At 39.0% G+C, this 18,876-nt stretch overlaps 2 protein-coding genes across 2 annotated transcripts; one reads left to right on the top strand and one right to left on the bottom strand.

Moving 5' to 3' along the window:
- The first annotated feature begins 4,519 nt into the window (after positions 1-4,519).
- nptx2b (neuronal pentraxin IIb) lies at positions 4,520-10,663 on the top strand. Its single transcript, XM_044179497.1, has 5 exons — positions 4,520-5,587; positions 6,270-6,489; positions 6,940-7,184; positions 7,415-7,594; positions 9,066-10,663. The coding sequence occupies exons 1-5, from the start codon at positions 5,150-5,152 to the stop codon at positions 9,294-9,296; spliced, it is 1,314 nt and encodes a 437-aa protein (XP_044035432.1). The 5' UTR covers positions 4,520-5,149; the 3' UTR covers positions 9,297-10,663.
- Positions 10,664-13,132: 2,469 nt separating this feature from the next.
- On the bottom strand, positions 13,133-18,604 carry tmem130 (transmembrane protein 130). The gene is made up of 8 exons (XM_044178762.1): positions 18,478-18,604; positions 18,313-18,395; positions 18,066-18,237; positions 17,832-17,977; positions 17,337-17,421; positions 16,572-16,774; positions 14,553-14,650; positions 13,133-13,955 (listed from the first exon to the last, which is right to left on the bottom strand). The coding sequence occupies exons 1-8, from the start codon at positions 18,483-18,485 to the stop codon at positions 13,824-13,826; spliced, it is 927 nt and encodes a 308-aa protein (XP_044034697.1). The 5' UTR covers positions 18,486-18,604; the 3' UTR covers positions 13,133-13,823.
- Positions 18,605-18,876: the final 272 nt, after the last annotated feature.

Genomic DNA, 18,876 nt, shown 5'->3' with positions numbered 1-18,876 from the left:
CCATCAACCCCAATAAAAACTGTAGCCATCTGGCTACCTCACCTCATTCCGCTTCCTGACCATCTGCATTTGGGTCCACATACCACTACGCATCATACGACAATTATAAGCTTATAAAATAAAATGTATTATTTAAGTTAAATCAATGGTTCCAATCATTTTTGGTTTGTCACCTCTCATGAAAAAGATGTGTCTGGTTTGGGCCCCTTGTTATGTCTCAAATGTCTATGAGTTGTTATGAGTTCCACCAAAGAGACAAATCCCCTCCTCTTCTCAGATGGTTTCAAAAAAATGTTCAAGGCCTGAGGATTTGATGTCCCCCCAGATTTATTTCATGACCTTGTAAGGGGGCTCGACCCCTAGGTTGGGAACCAATAGACTAAACTACCTATGTGTATGCACAGTAGTTAAAACTAGTTCCAGTAAAATGCTTCTTATGCATTGATGCATCAGCATACTGTATTTAACAATATCCTTGTATTAGTACTTTTACTTAAGTAAAGACTAAATACTTCTTTCATCACTGAGAATTAAAACCAAGCTTTTCATATTAATGTGGGTTAGTTAAAAGGGTATTTAGTGAATAAGGGCAGAATGGTCACAATGTAGGACACTGATTGGCTGACAACCACAGCTCCTTTAATCGACAGTAAGTGAGGAGAACCTACTGAATAAGGCTTTCCATTTCAAATGGTACAAACTTGCCTAATATATAAATATTTTATTGACATGACTCAGTCAGGACAGTGTGCTGATGTGATGCATTGATGTTAGTCAGTCTGAAACTGCTTGTAACATTGGTAGCCTTTAAGTGACAACTTTGAATGTAATTACTTGAATAACAATGTCTTTATTTGATTATTCATTTAGAGCAAATTAGGATTCGTACTACTGAGTTCCTTGCTGTTTTAAAGCCCAAAATTGAACAATGTGTACTTAGTGAATAAAACCAAACTGCTTCTACTGTCATCCCTGAGTGTCATAAAAAATAAGCACTGTGTGATGTGGAGCATGGTTGGAAGCCATGTTCAAAGCACAGTGGTATGTCTTCGAGTCTGCACACCAGGCTTTATTGACCTTTCACAGCCAGGCAGGCAGCTGTTGCTAATTGTTTACCACCACATCCTGTTTCTTCACTATCGGTTTATTGAAGAGACTGCACTGCATTTAGAAAGAGTTATCATGTTTTTGCCAACTGGGAAAACTTGTAATTCTGGCCTTAAATGGCCTTGAGGCCTCTGTAACTTGGTGTAACTTTAACAAAATATATTTATACATGCATAGTTACATGCTTGCATATCTGTTCTTACTGCTCTGAATTTTACTAGTGTAAATATCACTTCACTGATCTTATCAAATAATTCTCTTCTGCATTTATCATTAATTATGATCCAGACACTGTACACACTCCAAAACTTAGACACATCTCACACATACTATCACCCAGATAGCAAAATATGATTGAATCAACAGTGAAATATTGTCAGACAGTTTTGAATCTACATTGATGCCTGACATTAAATGTCAGACTTTCAATCATGACTGACACTGAATCAATATTGATATATATTTGATATACTGAAACAATGTTACACTAATTAACTACCAGAAACCAGATCTTTTCACAACATTTTCTTTATCTATACAACATTTGTCTTCTTCTTCTTCTTTTCCTTTCGGCTGTTCCCTTTCGGGGGTCGCCACAGTGAATCATGTGCCTCCATCTAACCCTGTCCTCTGCATCCTCTTCACTCACACCAATTAACTTCATGTCCTCTCTCACTACATCCATAAATCTCCTCTTTGGTCTTCCTCTAGACCTCCTGCCTAGAAGCTCCAACCTCAGCATCCTTCTACCAATATGTTCACAGTCTCTCCTCTGAACATGTCCAAACCACCTCAATCTGGCCTCTCTGACTTTATCTCCAAAACATCTAACATGAGCTGTCCCTCTGATGTATTCATTCCTGATCCTGTCCATCCTCGTCACTCCCAAAGAGAACATCAACATCTTAAGCTCTGCTACCTCCCGCTCTGCCTCTTGAGGTAGCAGAGCTTAAGATGTTGAGGTTCTCTTTGCGAGTGACATACAACATTTGTACAAGATGATATTGTTCTCTACATGTAAATAAAGTTCAAGAAAACATTTTATTAAAAATAAATAAATGAATTCGTTATCCTATAAACATTTCCAAAAAGTAAATGACAGCAGGGTCAATTTAAATTGACATGATGTTTACTAACAAAATGATTAAACATACCTTGTAATATTCATGAAACCATACTTACAGATCAAATATATGAAGTGAAATATAATATCACAGCATGTCTTACACATGAAACAGTGAGTGAAATACTTAATGAGATCACCTCATGTGATTTCACACCTGTAGAAATGATTTTTAATCTGAAGTTGATCCTTTCTTCCTCCTGTCATCTTTGTCTCAGCCTCGCTCTCCAAATTCTTCTCTGAATCGCTGAAGGTCCGCTGTGATATCTTTTTGTATTGCAGCGCAGTCCTCACAGGGCAAAAATAAAAAAGAGAAAAAAAGATATTTAAATAAGTGCAGAAGATGTAAACATCTTAACTCAAGAAGTAAACCAAACCAACTAAAGGCAAGAATTTAACATTGATAGACTGACTTTCCCACTCTAATTATATATGAACTGAGGTGATCTTTTATATACATTCTTCATTTCCAAGATTTTTGGTTTGTTTTTTTACATTTTAAAAACCCTCAAGGCAAGGACAGTTTATTCAATATTCACCACAAGAAATCACAGAGCACTGTTCAATTTGTTGATGGTCAACACACAGGTCATCATTCACATTACTGAATACAGTCACATTGTGTTCAGGTGTCAGCATACATTGCTAAAATTTCAAACTGCTTGCTAACAAATCTGAGACAAGGTTTAACAAAACCCACTATAATTATCTTATACTTTATCTTAATAGGGCTGAAAGGGGGCATTAAATCTAAGTCTTTAGTTAGTGTCTCCTTGAAGGGCCTCTTGTTTGCCATGTATTCCCACCTGAAGATGACGGTAGACCGTTTGTAGTGATGGACGTATTCTGTAGATCACCTTCGATGTCCAACCTTGACAGATCAGAGAGAGAAGGTGGACCATGGGTGTGGTACTGTGTGGTACTGACTGACCTAAATTCTCGCATCTCTTTGAAAACACATAATTGTAATTATACAAAATAAAATGACTTGGCAAACATGACATTTTAAGCAGCTCTCCACAATACAATATTGTGAAATATTTATTTTTTAACTTAAAATCTGTTTCACTTACCAATATTAAGCTCCCACTAGTCTCGCAGGAGGTGACAGCACACAGCTTGGATTGTAGATACTGTTTACATGAATCCTGAAAAAGGACCCACAGCAAGTTTCTCTTTAACTGAAAAGATTACTTTAAAATGTTTTTTAAGAATTCTGTTTCTCTAAAGGACTTATCGTCAAACTACCCAGATAAATCTGTGCTTTTGATAGACAGTCATCCATTTGCATCCCTTAGGTTAGCATAAAAGTATATAAAAGTATAACAATTGATTTATAGAATTGTATTAGTTTTAGCACAACTACCAACTACCAGCGGCATTTAATAGTACAGTTAACTGCAGTAAGTATGAGTTTAAGTTTTTTTTACAAAGTTTGCTGTTAACCTAGCAAAAATGTGTTTTCACCACATTACTAGAAGCTATCTTAAACCTTACATTATGTGGTTGTAATTTAAGCAGAAGCCTGGTATTTGCTGGTGTCAGTGAAACCCTATTTAAACATTAGCCTAATACTAGCTGGCATAATTTTTTTTTAGCAGCAAATGTTTTCTTTTTACTGCTAGAAAAAAATTAGTCCAAAGTACCTTTATGTCAGTATTAGACTATGCTGATGTAATTTATATGCATGCATCTTCATCTCTGAAAAAAAAACTGGATATAGTCTATCATGCTGCCTTGCGGTTTGTAACTGGTGCAAGCATCTGTATACATCAATGTAACTTATATGAAATGGTTCAGTGGACTTCATCGTGTTAAAGGAGAAAAACTCATGTGTTAATTTTTATTACAAAAGCTTTACTGGGTAAATATCAGTACATATCCAGTTTACTTACATATTACTCCAATAGCTGTAACACTAGATCATCAGAGAAAATTCTCATCATGGTCCCAACCACCCGAACAGAGCTGGGTAAATTTGCCTTTTCCTTTCACATCCCGCACGCCTGGAATGAGCTGCAAGGCATGCTTAACTTGGAATCTTTTCCAAGATGCTTAACATGATTCTTTTTAGCCCCTGATGCTGTATGTGTTGCATTGGTCTAACAATAAAGTTGTTCTATATACAAGTGTTGCTGGAGTTTTAACCTCTGCTGCCCATCTTGACCAGGACTCCCTGCAGAAGAGATAATGTATCTCAATGGGACATTTCTGGTTAAATAAAAAAACTAAAAACTGCTTACATGCATTTTTACAACCTGTTTTTTTTTTTACCTTATACAATGGCATTTTTTTCAACATACAAACTGTGATTGCTGTGAAAATGTTGACTCAAAGTAAAATTTTCGACCTCAACCATATGGCAACCTTTCTGACCATAACTCAATATTGAATTAACGACTTTTGCAGCAACTAGGAGGTAGGGATATATTAATTAGAGAACCAGAAAAGATCATCAGAATAAACAGAAGTGAGAATAAATATGCTTAATTAACTTTCCAAATGAATAAATAAACAAATGTTTGACCCAGCTGGTCGGTGACATCAACCTACTACAACCAATCCAAGAGCTTCACCTTTTTTGGTAATCCTCTTTCCTAAGAGGAGCTATCCGATCAGCACCACACTGTACCTTATCTGCCAGGAATAGTTCCGTCGACACAAGCCACATTAACTGGGCTTACAGTGACCGAGTCACCCTTGATCGGATTTTCTGCTCATTTTTTTCTTGATTTTGCTGGTCAGACATGGCGCTCCTTTGTAGAAGTAATTATAGCTGATGTTTTTTGGGTAGACCTGTTTGCGATACTTTTACGCTTTTACTAAACTTAAAAGTGACTTTCGTTAGAGAGTGTTAAGGGTTTAGTGTTTAGCTTTTCACTTTCCCCTTGATTTTTCTTCACGGTAAACGCCGCCGGTATGTTTTCACTCTTGTACGGATTGTTATGTTTTTGTGCGCTGGGCTGTGGTCAACTAGCGAGCGGCCAGCAAGACGATGGAAAGCGATATATCTGCCGGGCAATACCCCTCAGCGGCGATGCCAGTTGCCCTGTGACATTGTTACCAGAGCTAAACGCCGGGAGCCAGGAAGAGGAGCTCAGAAATACTGTCATGCAGCTGCGAGAGACAATTTTACAGCAGAAAGAAAATATTTCCAAACAGCTGGGCACTATCAATGAGCTAACCACCAAGCTGTCCCTCTGCGCTTCAGCCACCGACGATAAGAAGTATGACAAGGGTTCCTGGGGCAAAGAAAAGCAAAATACAATGGGGGATGTTCCCAGAGATCCAAATGACACCATTGACAGTCTTGGAAAAACCATGCAGGGGCTTAAGGACCGGTTGGAGAACTTGGAGGTAAGTCAGAACCAATTGCGCAAAGCTTAGCCCCTGTGCCAAAGCCATGCGTAAAAGCACAGTTTGATCCTCAGTAGGGATTTATAAGATTAGGACACATTCTCGACTCACTGCTGAGCAGCAGACTGGCACCTCTGAGAATCACTAGAGTACGTTTCATGGAGATCAACCAGTGGTGTCTGTGGCAAAGAGATTAACTGTCTAATTGGTCTTATGTGACAAATATGTTGTGTGTTTATTATGCTTGTCCGACCAACTACTGTAGACCTACTTTAAAAAGCACGAACAACTTCTTCCTCACCATCTTAAAATGACAATTTGGAAAGTGTCAGTGACTCTGATTGTTTATTTCTGGCCTATGCTGCATTATAGTTACATGAAAGGCACATGCTGGCACTTGTTTATTGCCACAGCTAATTAAACATAATTGTCAAAATAAGATAATCAAATAACAGGATTAGAAAACTGACCAAAACCTTAAACAGTAGACCAACAATGCACATTTCCACAAAAATATTTCAATCCTGAAACAATATTTGCAGGCAGGTCAGTCAGTCATACAGAAGAATAACAAATTATAGAACAATGATGTAAAGCATCACTTGCAGCTCTCAGGGGGCTCATTGTCCCTGATTATCTCAGTGCACTTCCTGCTCATGTTGTCCTGTCCATCCCTCCTTAGCAACAGCAGATGCGGGCCAACGTGTCCGGCGCCTCGTTCCCCAGTGAGCTCCGCAACCTGCTGCAGCGTCGGCTCGGGGAGCTGGAGAAGCAGCTCCTTAAGAAAGTCAGCAACCTGGAGGAGGAAAAGAGCATGCTTTCCAATGCCACGGCAGCCTACAGGCTGAAGACAGAGAGCACGCTCAATGCCCTGGTGGAGAGGATCAGTGAGCTAGAGAAAGGTAATGCAGTCTGAGGGTGAAGGAAAACACTGTGTCATTCAGCAGCTGCACCACTGCCAAATTCACATCATCATAAATGTACAGATAAAGTCAGTATGAAATATTGTTTTGAGAGGATTAGGTAACTCACATAGTACATAAAGCTTGCAACCTACTGTACATCTACTGGAGAGGGGGCAGAGGAAGGCACTCAGGGAAATAAAAGAGTTGAGAGGGTCTGATGAATCAGAGATGGCGAAATAAGGGTGCACATGCACATTTTATACATAAAAAAGACCATTGTTGTGGCTGTTTTAGGTCACGACTGTCTGCGTATTAAACATAAAGGGAGGCGATGCTGTTGTTTCCTCGCTTTCATCCCCAGGCAGCGATAAACAAGTTTATGGGACACCTCTCACCTCTCCTGCCATGTCCCTTTCGCTTCCCCCCCCTCTTCCTGTCTCATTACAGGAGGAGGGGATTTCAAGTCCCCAGAGCAGTTCAAGCTGTCCCTCCCCCAGCGGACCAACTACCTGTACGGCCGCATCACCAAGAGCCTGCCAGAAATGTATGCCTTCACACTCTGCATGTGGATCAAGTCCAGCGCCAGTCCTGGCATAGGGACGCCCTTCTCTTATGGTGTACCAGGGCAAGCGAATGAGATTGTGCTGATTGAATGGGGCAATAACCCAATAGAGCTGCTCATCAATGACAAGGCAAGTAGTTTCTGGTTTCCTAAATCTACTAAACCTTTATGGTTATATGATAAAATGATAACTCATAAAATGAAAATACCAAAATGTTGATCTCCCTACCCTCATGTCAGTGGAAGCTAACTAAATCCAACCCTTCTGTGTGGGTCCAAAAGTTAACTTCACCCAACAACCATACTACACACATGCTTTTTGTAAGCAAACCACAACTAAGTATTGTATTTTGACCACAGGTTGCCCAGTTGCCTTTGGAGGTACGTGATGGAAGGTGGCACCACATCTGCATCTCCTGGACCACACGGGATGGACAATGGGAGGCTTACCAAGATGGAGAGAAGCTGGGAACTGGCGACAACCTGGCAGCCTGGCACCCCATCAAACCCGGGGGAGTCATCATCCTGGGGCAGGAGCAGGTAAGGAAGTGCAGTACTCCTTTGTGTTTGACGCATGCCTGTATCTGTAGATCATCACTGTAGCTCTCCGCAGCCACTTACCTGGAATTACATCACCAGTGGCTTCTCTTCCATATAAAGTGAAATGGTTTTTTATTGTTGTTTTTTTTACAGACAGTGAAGAACACTAGCTATGTACCTTCAACTGTCTAGTGCAGCATGTTCACACTATCCCAAGGCAAACACAAAAGTGTGATGTCAAGTAGTTCTACTAATAAGGAGTGTTATTTATGGAGCATCTTTGCAGACTGCAGATGGAAACAAGAAAATCAACCTGAAGCAGCAGTAATAAGATGGTGGCAGGTTATCATGACAAAACAATTAACAAGACAGTCAACCTGTCACGGTCCGCAGATGCTGAGGTCTTCCTCTGGACCAATCTGTGCGTGATTAAAAATGTTAGAATGGAGGAATGAGATGCATCAGTCTGTTAAGTTCTGTGGAAATCAAGTCAACAGGGTTTGAAGACTGTTCTTATTTGACATTTTCTAGCTACATGACTGACAGCAAAGTATGAAAAGCAGCAATTTCAAATTTAGTTTGATGTTTTTATTAACAATTGAATGATATAAATGTGTTTTTAGCCATGCTAGCAGCATGGCAGTAGGAATGGCAATGTTGGTCTGTCGGACAAGCACTTTGGTTCAGAGTGAAATATCTCAACAGCTATTGGATGGATTGCCATGAAATTTTGTACAGACATCCATCATCAGGTCAAATTTGTTCAACATGTTGGTTTTTGACCAAATACCTGAAAACTAATGATCAGCCTCAGCTGTATTTTGTGTTTAGTTCTAATTATCAAATGTTAGCATGAGAAACCGGTAAACTAAGATGGTGAACATGCTAAACATTACACCTGCTAGACATCAGCATGTCCTTGTGTGCATGTTAGCATGCTGACATTAGCATATAACTCAAAGAACCGCTAAGTACAGAGCTGCTAGCATGGCATGGTGTTAGCACAATAAAAAAGCTAAATTGGAAGGTGACAAAGTTGTTCAGATGATGTTATGAAGGGTCACTTTCACATATAATAATACTTTCACAAGTCCAACTGTACATAATACACACTGCACACGGCATCCTACATATTGATAGTATGCATTGATAGTGTACTGTAGTATTCAATACACACTGTGTGGAATGTGATCACAATTCAGACAGACCATTGTGTGTAACATGGTGTGATATTTGGACAATTAAACAAGCATTGTACTGGCCTCTTTAGTCTTCAGATACCTTCAGACATTTACACAAATTTAGCGTCACTTTAGGTGCTTCAACATTTGCAGCATTGAACAGAACAAGAAATAAATGATAACATATAGTCCCACAGACTGCCTCCTCCACCTCAGAAAGATAATTGCCTATGATTATATTATTGTTGGTGCTGTTTAAATTTACATCCTGCTGTTTATGGCCCTTACAGGACGTGGTGGGCGGGCGCTTTGATGCCGGACAGGCTTTCGTGGGCGAGCTGAGTCAGGTGAACATTTGGGACCGCGTTCTGAAGCCGGTCGAGGTCCAGTCTATGGCTAACTGCAGTTCTTATATCCCCGGGAATGTGATCTCCTGGCTAGCAAGCAATGTTGAAGTGTTTGGGAGGGGAGCATTCAAGCGGCCCTTGGAGATGTGTCAGGAGCGACTGCCCAATACTTAAAACTCGTCTGTCTGCCTCTCCTTAGACTAGCTGGTGTTTCCATCCATTCAGCATTTTTTTCATTGTCTACTCTTACTGTAAGGCAGTTTATGGTCTTTATGTTATACATTGATGTGTAACAATTTAGTTTTATCTCCTTTGCACAAAAAGATATTTTGGATTTGTGACCCAGGTGGGATCTCTGAAATTAAATGTGTGCACTCACGTAACAGTTGTAACATTTTGATCTGTAGCATTGAATGTGGGAACAAAGTTCTAATTGTTATGTGGAGGCTGAATACCATCACTGACTGGTGGCTGTTTCATTTCTAGTGGCAATCAACATTTCTGTCTTTACCATGATTAAGGTACTTCAGTCCGTCAACACACCCACCACCATGGTAAAAGGTCCCCTCAGGTATTGGTGCTAAGACATAATATACATCCTCATCCCCACACAGTCTCCCACACACCCTTCCCTCCACACTCAAAAGCTTTGAAGTAATGAAAATCCACTCTAGTCCGGCACAGACACACGCATGTACTGCTACTACTACAAATACACTGAGGTTTAGAGTAGCTGACAGTTCGGCGTTGACATGTGAGTTGGTGTTGCGTGTTGTGTGGGAGTGAGTAGCAGGAAAGATTAAAGGTCTGGCTAATGTTATGTCTGTTCCTTAACTAGGGAATGGCCTTAGAGCCAACATCAATCAAACCTCTGATCCTGACATGTTCAGTCATTTTTAAAGGGAATATAATATATGGAAAATTACAATTTGGCACTTTATCTGTTATGTGGTACTGTCTGGTAGTTGGATCATGTGTGCAATGGACTTATTTCTCTGGTAGAAATACTGCTGTTGATTTAGTTTTCCAGCTTATGTATGAGTTAGCGAAAACTTCACCTTGGTGGGAAGCTTTATTCTTGGCATGCATAACTGATACCAGTGATACTAGTGAATCTATCACAGTGCTTTTTCCCTTGCCTTTTACATTTGAACAAAACCTGTTTAAATGGTGAAAATCATGTTGAAAATATATTCATAGCTTCAATGTTGTGAAATATTTTTACTCGTGATTTATAATATTGTTGCAGTGGATTGTCTAACCGAGCATTCAAAAGAAGATGAACTATCAGAACTCTCAAGAATGTATTTTGAATGTACTTGTATATTAATCATGTCTGTGTAGTGTCTCTGTCCAGAAAAAAAATAGTTTTTTTATGTAATCTCTATTTTTAGCACATGTATAAGGCATCGTCCATCTTGTCTTATGGCCTTCTAATGGAGACTTAAGTGCCATTAAATGTTTCCTAAGTGTTGAAAATTATTTACTTTGCCAATAAATGAAAATGTGGAAAATAAAGAAAATGATTGCTGCAAAATTGATTTACAAATGTCTGTGTTTATCTGTCAGCCACTACATTACAAGTTTCCTGCTAATCAGTACATCCATCAGATCAGTGAATGTGTTGCAGTCTTTGTTTAACCATATGGCAGATCTACACCAGTTTAAAATCACCTTGTCTCTTGTTAGCCGTAGCTGTCAAGTTGATAAGGTGACACAGAAGTGACAGGAGCAGTTAATTACACAGGGTGAGCAGGATCTTTCTAGACTCAGATGGCTTGGGTCAAGACAACAACAGGTGTCCTAGGTGGCATTAGCGATGCTTAACAGATGAGAAAGGCCAAAAGGTCAGGGATGGTTTCACAGACACACTCCCTCAGATAAAGCAGGAATTGGATTTTGTTGCTTTCACACTATGATATTCAGAGAAGTCATCTGATTAATTTGTATAATTCACACAGGCTGTTTTTCAGGTGGCCTTGTCTGAGGACAGAATTTATGCCGCTTGAATGTTTATGTCAACATAAGCCCCTTCTTTGTTCCTTTCTTCACAACATGTCATTTTCCAATGACACATGATGCTCTGTATGTTATAGCCTTTTATCTAGGCTGAAAGGGGAAAAAAGCAGTAACATAAAAGTCTCCATCTGGCTATTCAGAGCTAAATTCAATCAATAATGGTCATGGAAATGGAAAAGAAGATGTCCAAGGCCAGTCTGTAACTGTTCATACTTTATTAGCTTGTGTTTTATGTCTGATTTTACAAGCTGGAGAACTGGATAAAAAAAAACAGGTTGGTTGGTAAATAGTTGGTTGGTTAGTTGATGATCTATCAAAAATGATACGAGAAACATAAAGAAGAGGTGTAATGAAGACCTAAAACAGAACACAAACACAAAAACACCATGACAATCAGTGTTCAGCACCAAACAGACAAAGTTAGCGAGTGGACACAGTGGAGCATTTTGCAGCTAAAGACCCAGATATTTCCCTCAGGAGCTGATGGAAATCAACAAAGAGCTACAAAGGGAGTGATTATTGGATTTAAATTCATCAGGTGGCCAGAAACACAACTCCAATGAATGCTAATGTTGCTCCACGTCTGCTGGATGCAGCCAACCATTTGCTAAAACATTCACCATATCAGCTTCATAAGGTGATAATATGTCAGTGATGTGTTCATAGCTTGTTCAGCTGCCCCCAAATGTCAAAAAGAAAAAAGTTAATGCTGATTTAATTACTCTTCTAAAAACTGTGGACAATGGCAGACTTTACCCACAGCAGTGTTTTAGCTCAAGGTCGGGCTTCTGACAGAAGTGACGTATTCATTTTAGCACCTGCAGCTCCCAACAGTGTCTCAGACAGCTGGCATTCATCAGGAGACTGACAATTAATAATGTTGTGACATCTCTAACAGAGGACAAGCTGTCATTAAACACCATAAACGGCACAGAAATAATCTGACTGACGTCAGCGCAGTTGGAAAAGATCAGGAGGATTTTGTTTTGTGTGAGGTAATTGTATCGTATGTCTCTCGTTTTTAGTTAATTTTATTCAACCCTTTCTCTCCCGACACTGTTTTCTTATTTGATAATTGGCAACCTTTACTTTGTGCCATATGAGTCTTTCAATGTCATGTACTGCAACAAATCTTATCTTTAGAGTTCAATATGTATTATGATATGCATCTCTGAGTGTTTACACCAGTAAGGCTCAGTTTTCTTCATTTTGAAAAAGTGTGTTTTGGTAAAGGGGTGGTTTTTGGGGTGGCAATACTACCACTTTTGGCCAGGCTGAAATATTCAAAAACTAGTGGATGGATTGCCATGAAATTGACATTCATGGTGTCCAAAGGAAGAATCCTAATGACTTTGATCCCCAGGCTTTTCCTCTTGCACCACCATGAGCTTTACATTTGTGTTCTTAAGTGAAATTTCTCAACAATTGGATGGACTGCCATAAAACCTGGTATAGATAATCATATCATATATCAGGATGGCTTGTAGTAACCTTGGTGATCCCTTAACTTTTCTTCCAACGCCGTCATCAAGTCAGATTTTTGTCCAGTACTTTAGTTTATGACCAAATACAAAACTTAGCAAATGTTAGGTAACAGGCTAAACTTAAATGGTGAACATGGTAAACACTGCTAAATATCAGCATGTTAGCATGCTGACATTAGCATTTATCTCTCGCGCTGCTGTGTCTAGGTACAGCCTCACAGAGCTGATAGCATGACTGTAGACTCTTTCGTCGAGTCCCAAATCCATAATATATACTTATTCTAAGCAAGTCTTTAGTATGGAGTGTGTTCCCACTGGAAAAGTGACAAAATAAAGTATCCTCAAAGCAGACCATAGGCATACTAAATACCTTTGATTTAGAGTGTGCTGTTAATGCACACTATTCTCCCACAACACAGTGCACAAAGGAAATGGAGGAGCAGCTCACAGAAACAGTGCAAAAGAAATCTTGAAAACAAAGAAAGTGTCAAATCTAGGGGGAAAAAATTGTGCTTTCTCTTTGTAAAGTTTTATTGGCAGTAGCTTTTCAAAGTTGCAGTTTGACGTCTGACGTTGCACATATTGTATAATTTGTATTATTATCTGTTAGTATAAAATGGTAAAATATGTTGATATTTTCATATACTAACTGCTAAAACAGTACATACTATGACAATTAGGATGTAGTACTTACTGTATATAATATATTTAGCACTAGAAAACAGGTTCTAAAAAAGGACATGTTTTATTCTTTTTCTGGAAAGCAGAGCAAAGCAAGGTGCATATTTATACATCAATATGAAACAAAACATAAATAAATGAGTAGTCTGATCCATTCACAGCATGCTCAAATTAGCACTCATTATTTAAACATGACCTGAACGCTCTATTAATTTATTATGAATTTATTTGAATGTCAGCCTAAGCTCTGTGACCCATTAAGTGACCTTATTACCTAGTTTATGGAAAATACAGAAGGCATTTGACTTACTAGCTTACTGAACATTAGAGACTAAACCATTAACACAGCTTAGACCATGGTCCAAAATACATACAGGCACTGCTTATGCAACTTTATCACAGATTTAGCTATAGACATCGATAACATGGTGTATGCAAGATTAGATTGGTATTACTTCTATAACAGTTGTGCATTTTCTTCTGCCTACATGTAGCCACAGTATGCTGGAACAGACTGTTAAGAGGAGTTTTGAGTCCCATACTGCAAGAGGAGTGGCTCTTTCTCTCCTCTCACCACATTGGATAAGTTAAGCATTGTGCTTTCAGAGTCTTGGTTCTTCAGGAATACAGCGTTAGTGGAAGCAACAATCTGCAAAAAACGCATGTGTCCATACAAATGTCAGTCAGTTGTAAAACATTTCTTTCAAGTAGCGTTCAAATTAAATACAGTTTCTTAAACTGTGAAGAATGATAGTCAGTCCAATGACAACTTATGTTGACATTTCTGGACGTTTCTGTGCCACATACATACACTGTTGCTCAGGTGCAATTTATTTTTGGGCACAGACAGCCTCCTTGTGGTCATAAGCTGCATTCAAGTGCAATCACTTCGAGGGAATGAACAGTGATTATTTACTGCTAAACACAATAAAGCACATAATACGTACCTTACTGAAACCTTTCCCAAGTTCACATCCATGCATTGAACCTAATTGACGCTATTATACTTTATTTTATAAAGCACTTTGTAACTTTGATTCGAAAAGTGCTATATACAGTTTTATTATCGCACCACATTTATTTTCTGTTTCATGTCTTTCATTCAGCTCTTAGTCACAACTTCTCACCCCTTTAAACCCCTGGTATCAAAAAATTATATTGAAATAAAAGAATACTTAAAATTTGCAAAAGAAAGTTATACAAATAATGTAAGTTGTCATTGTTGCAACACGTTCAATTTCTGTACCTTGTGATGACGAGGGCGGCAGGCGATGACTGTGATAAAGGTGAAGGTGGTTACGAGAACGGCAGCACACGACAGGATGAAGAACATGTGGGTGTTATCTGCAATTAACACAAAAAATAACCATGATAAAGTGAAAACAACATTTTAACAACTACTAACTACTAAGAATCTGACACTAAAAGCTGGTTATTATGAGTTTTAGTTGGATCACACCAACTGAACACAGCAGTCACGCTGAGTAGTCAGATCACTGTATGCCTGGATTCCTCCATTTTCGCTGTTCCCTCTGTCTGTGGAACTAATGCAGCTAAATGGCACATGATAAGTTTTATCTGGAACACCTCATGATGCGGCACAGCTTCTTAGTTTCGCTGTGTGCCTGCACTATATCAAATGGATGAATCACTGTAAAAAGAAGAGTCACTGATTTTAAATAATTGGTATTCAGTTAGAGCAAAGTCTATGCACTGAAATATATGGAGGGCTAAGAGAGCCTTGCAAATGGTCATAAAGTTGCTAATGGATTTATATTTAGTTGGACAGTAAAGAGGGATTAATGTTGAGCATATAGGACTTGATGGTACAATCCCTTAGAATAATCGGCACTTTCTTGACATCGTGAGTGGGGGGTAGGGGTAATCACTTCATTGGAGTCATCAGGTGGGCACCCTCCTTCCTTGGTGTTTCGTTGATAGGCCCACAACACCTCCAAAGGGCTCAACAGCTTAGAGCTAAAATCTCTATCTATAGAAAATGTATTTAAAAAAATAACTTGGTATGGATAATTGGATGATAGTAAGATAGATTAATAAGATTTTACAAATAAAATAACCCAATTCACAAACTGCTCAATCAAAAAAGGCACATCGATAAATTTTTGAATAAGTGAAATAAATGAATACATGTATCAATATGTCTATACGGTTTTCAAAGGAAAGGACATAATATAAACAAAAGTGAAATAATCCAATGAATTAAAAACACATTTATACACAATTTGCATTTTACCAATTGGTTTCCTATTTACCTTTCCATTTGTATCCTAATCCTTTTGATTAATCACAATCACTTAAAGCTTTTGCAAGGTTCTCTAGGTCCTCCATATAGGCTGCTACTAAGCGTAAAAATGCATTACATCCATGTCAAATTCATATTCTTATGAATACACAGTTGTACACAACTTCCAGTGTGTAGACTTTTCCCATGTTAAGTGCAGTGACATCTTGTTCTTATTCATGTTTTTATAATACTGACAGCCACAAGACTTTGGTGTGACTTGTGTTGTCACTGTGAGGGTCACAATGGCAGTATAGGTAATTGAAATCCCTATTCAGAAGGCACCAAAAGTAAGGTGCCTTGAATGTGACGTCCATTCTCCAAGTGATGTCCAGACCCCCCCAGGCTGGGCCTTTAGGTTATCCTACAGCAGCGTTGTCAGCAGCAGACAGGTCACCATCCCTGTTCAACAAGTGTTTCTCCAGTTTGATATTTTGGCCTCTTTTACAAGTCATTCAAACCATCTATCCTCTTCATAAATCACAACTCCTATCATTTATGGGGAGGGAGTTTGGTTTTGTCAGTTTAAAGCTTTAAAGGTCTCCCCACTACTCAGTAGACCTGATGAAGCCTCTTGGACTAGAGGTGAAACATCTTAAACTGTACAAATGCAGTCCAGTATAGTAAAGTGGATGAATAAGAAGAATCTACACGAACATAGAGCCTCGGCCTTGTTGGTAACTTCTTGACAATGCACTTTGGGCATTATCTAATGGATTTTGGAATGGTTTCCTAAACCCTCAGAGAAACCATGTTCACTTATGAAAAGCACCAAAACTGGAGTTTTCACAACAATAATATGCCGTTAAGCACCACTCAGTAAGCAATCCTCTACCTTTCTGCCTGTTTTTTTTCTTGCCCATCTTGATCCTGTCTCTCCTTTTCTATGTCCTTCCATCATTTTATTACAGAAAGTAGCTTGTTAGCCTGCAGGGTCATGTGTGTGTGTGTATCGCCACTCACTGCTTCTCTTAACGTAGAGGCTGAAGGAACTCTGCATCTTGCTGATGTCATTACGGACACTGATGTCCAAGCAGTGGACACCGGCAGAGGTGAAGGTGTGGTTCAGTCGCAGGGTGTTTTCATACATCATGGTCAGCGTGCAGCCCCCCATCATGTCCGGCACACAGTTGGGAAGGAAACGCCAGCACATCCACATGGGAGGACTAAAGACACACACATACATGTTTTACCTGCAACATTACTTTAAACATGAAAGAGAAGAAAGGAGATAGAATGATATTCTTTCATTTTTAACTTGCATTGATCAAAAAACGTTAAGTTACAGTGTTGGCGAACAGGGAAAGGACCCAAATGCAGACAGAGGAGGCAGCACGATGATTTAAGTGATTTAATAGAGCTTACTAGCAGGTAAAGGTAGGTAGACAGGTACCAAACAAGTAACAGGCAGCTAAAAGGCCCAACATCAGAGAAACCGAAACCAAACCCAACCCAACCATTACATAACAACTGGTACTAACTGACAAACAACAAAGGAAGTACACAGACTTAAATACAACTTGGTGAGGGAGACGAGACACAGGTGAAAACACTGGAAGCAATCAACGACAGGAAGCAAAACTAACAGACACAAGAGGGAGGGAGAATATTACAAAATAAAACAGGAAATAACAGGACAAAACCCCAAAACTATGACATGTTATTGAGAATGTTTGCTTCTCTTTTAATTGCAATAAACAGAAAATAAAATAACTAAATGGAGCATACCTTCCATCGACATGAAAAGCCAAACTGGTGTTCTGAGACACCTCATAATCTGAAGGCCCCTTCAGCTCGATGTTTTTAATGGCATCTACAAATGAATTTCAGTTATTAGTAATTTCATCACTTTCTAGGATTAATTTAGGTACAACTTTACTTGAAAAAATACAGCATGTACTTTTATATAAGTACTTTTATAAAACATTTTAACAGTTTATTTCGTACTAATGAAAGTTACGTGAGATAATTTCACAATTCAAATGTAATCTTTTGAAGGATTTTTTAGGATTATGGATGCCTCATTCTGCCTTGTTTCATTGACATTTTTTAAAACTGCACTTGGAACCTGTGACATTACTTCACCCAATCATCTGATCATTTGTATTTGTTTCAAGGAAATAAAGCTGTAAGGCTGAATATGAAACTTTTTTTGTAAACATTGTACATTTCAACTCATCTAACTGCAACTAGTTGCTCATGTATTAATGTAAAAGTACAAACCGAGCACTTGGACGTCCATGGAGTAGACGTCAGTGAGTAGAGGTGCATATTTGGTCACATTCACTCCTACTTTCAGCTGCAGTGTGTAGTTCCCTGATTCTGAGTAATGATAGCGAACAACCGGCTCAGTCCCTTGAATCACCTCTCTGCGTAAGAGATCAAAAGTAGGATGAAAGATAAAGAAAAGTATCCCAAACCTTCATTTATGTTTCAGATATGGAAAAATCCTCGTACCCGTTCCCTAAATCCCATGTATAGGTGAACTTTGCCTTGCTGAAATTATTTTGGGGATCGAAGAGTTCAAACATGGTCTCAGTGGGAACATCTGAAGCCAGTTCTCCTTTGTCCCTCACATAGGTGGCATTTCCCTCCATCTGATAGAAAACCAACTTCCCAGCAATATTTTCTGATTAAAACAAAGGATATACTTAGTTATGACGGCTGTGAGAAAAGTATAAATGAGAAATGCTAGATGACCTACCCAAATCTGTCAAAGGGTCTATGGTCTCTGCCACACCCAGGATGACCAGGCGCAGGAGCATCAAGATCCATACAACTTTTTTTCTGTAAGCACACATCCCACAGTTTAAAAAGGGATCAAATGTCAAATGTCAAATGTCTTAAACGTAATAGATGTTTCATTTACCTGTCCATATCTGCTGCTCCTCTCACAGGAGCTAATGGGAGGACCTCGAGTAGAAATAAAGTGAATCGTGAAGGCAGAGTGATTGGACGTGGGGAGGAAAGGGGGTGATGAGGCTCCTTCCGACTTGCTGTGAGATTCAGAGCATGCATATGAGAGCTGTAAAGGCTTGAAATTGTCACCATGCGTTTCAATCATGTGGCTCTGGAACAACAATCAGCCTTTGACCAGGAGAGGTCACATTCCCATGATGTGGGACATCTTTCTAAGATGAGGCAAGTTTTATCTACATTTTTCTCTGAAAACAGAAATAACGTCTAATTCCAAATCTGGATAGGACAGTGGAGGTATATTGATATGACTTTGCTACAGCAGATATCCACATGGTGGTGCTAACAACTC

This window comes from Siniperca chuatsi, linkage group LG20 (assembly GCF_020085105.1).
Source record: "Siniperca chuatsi isolate FFG_IHB_CAS linkage group LG20, ASM2008510v1, whole genome shotgun sequence".
NCBI classification, from domain to species: domain Eukaryota; kingdom Metazoa; phylum Chordata; class Actinopteri; order Centrarchiformes; family Sinipercidae; genus Siniperca; species Siniperca chuatsi.
This window is presented reverse-complemented; position numbering and strand designations above follow the sequence as displayed.

Bases quoted from the DNA above. Each gene is read 5' to 3' on its own strand.
- nptx2b (XM_044179497.1), top strand. From the start codon at position 5,150: ATGTTTTCACTCTTGTACGGATTGTTATGTTTTTGTGCGCTGGGCTGT. The intron at 5,588-6,269 runs GTAAGTCAGAAC...ATCCCTCCTTAG, and splicing joins ACCGGTTGGAGAACTTGGAG to CAACAGCAGATGCGGGCCAA. The intron at 6,490-6,939 runs GTAATGCAGTCT...GTCTCATTACAG, and splicing joins GATCAGTGAGCTAGAGAAAG to GAGGAGGGGATTTCAAGTCC.
- tmem130 (XM_044178762.1), bottom strand. The intron at 17,422-17,831 runs GTTTGTACTTTT...ATTCATTTGTAG, and splicing joins CATGGACGTCCAAGTGCTCG to ATGCCATTAAAAACATCGAG. The intron at 16,775-17,336 runs GTATGCTCCATT...GTGTGTCTTTAG, and splicing joins GCTTTTCATGTCGATGGAAG to TCCTCCCATGTGGATGTGCT.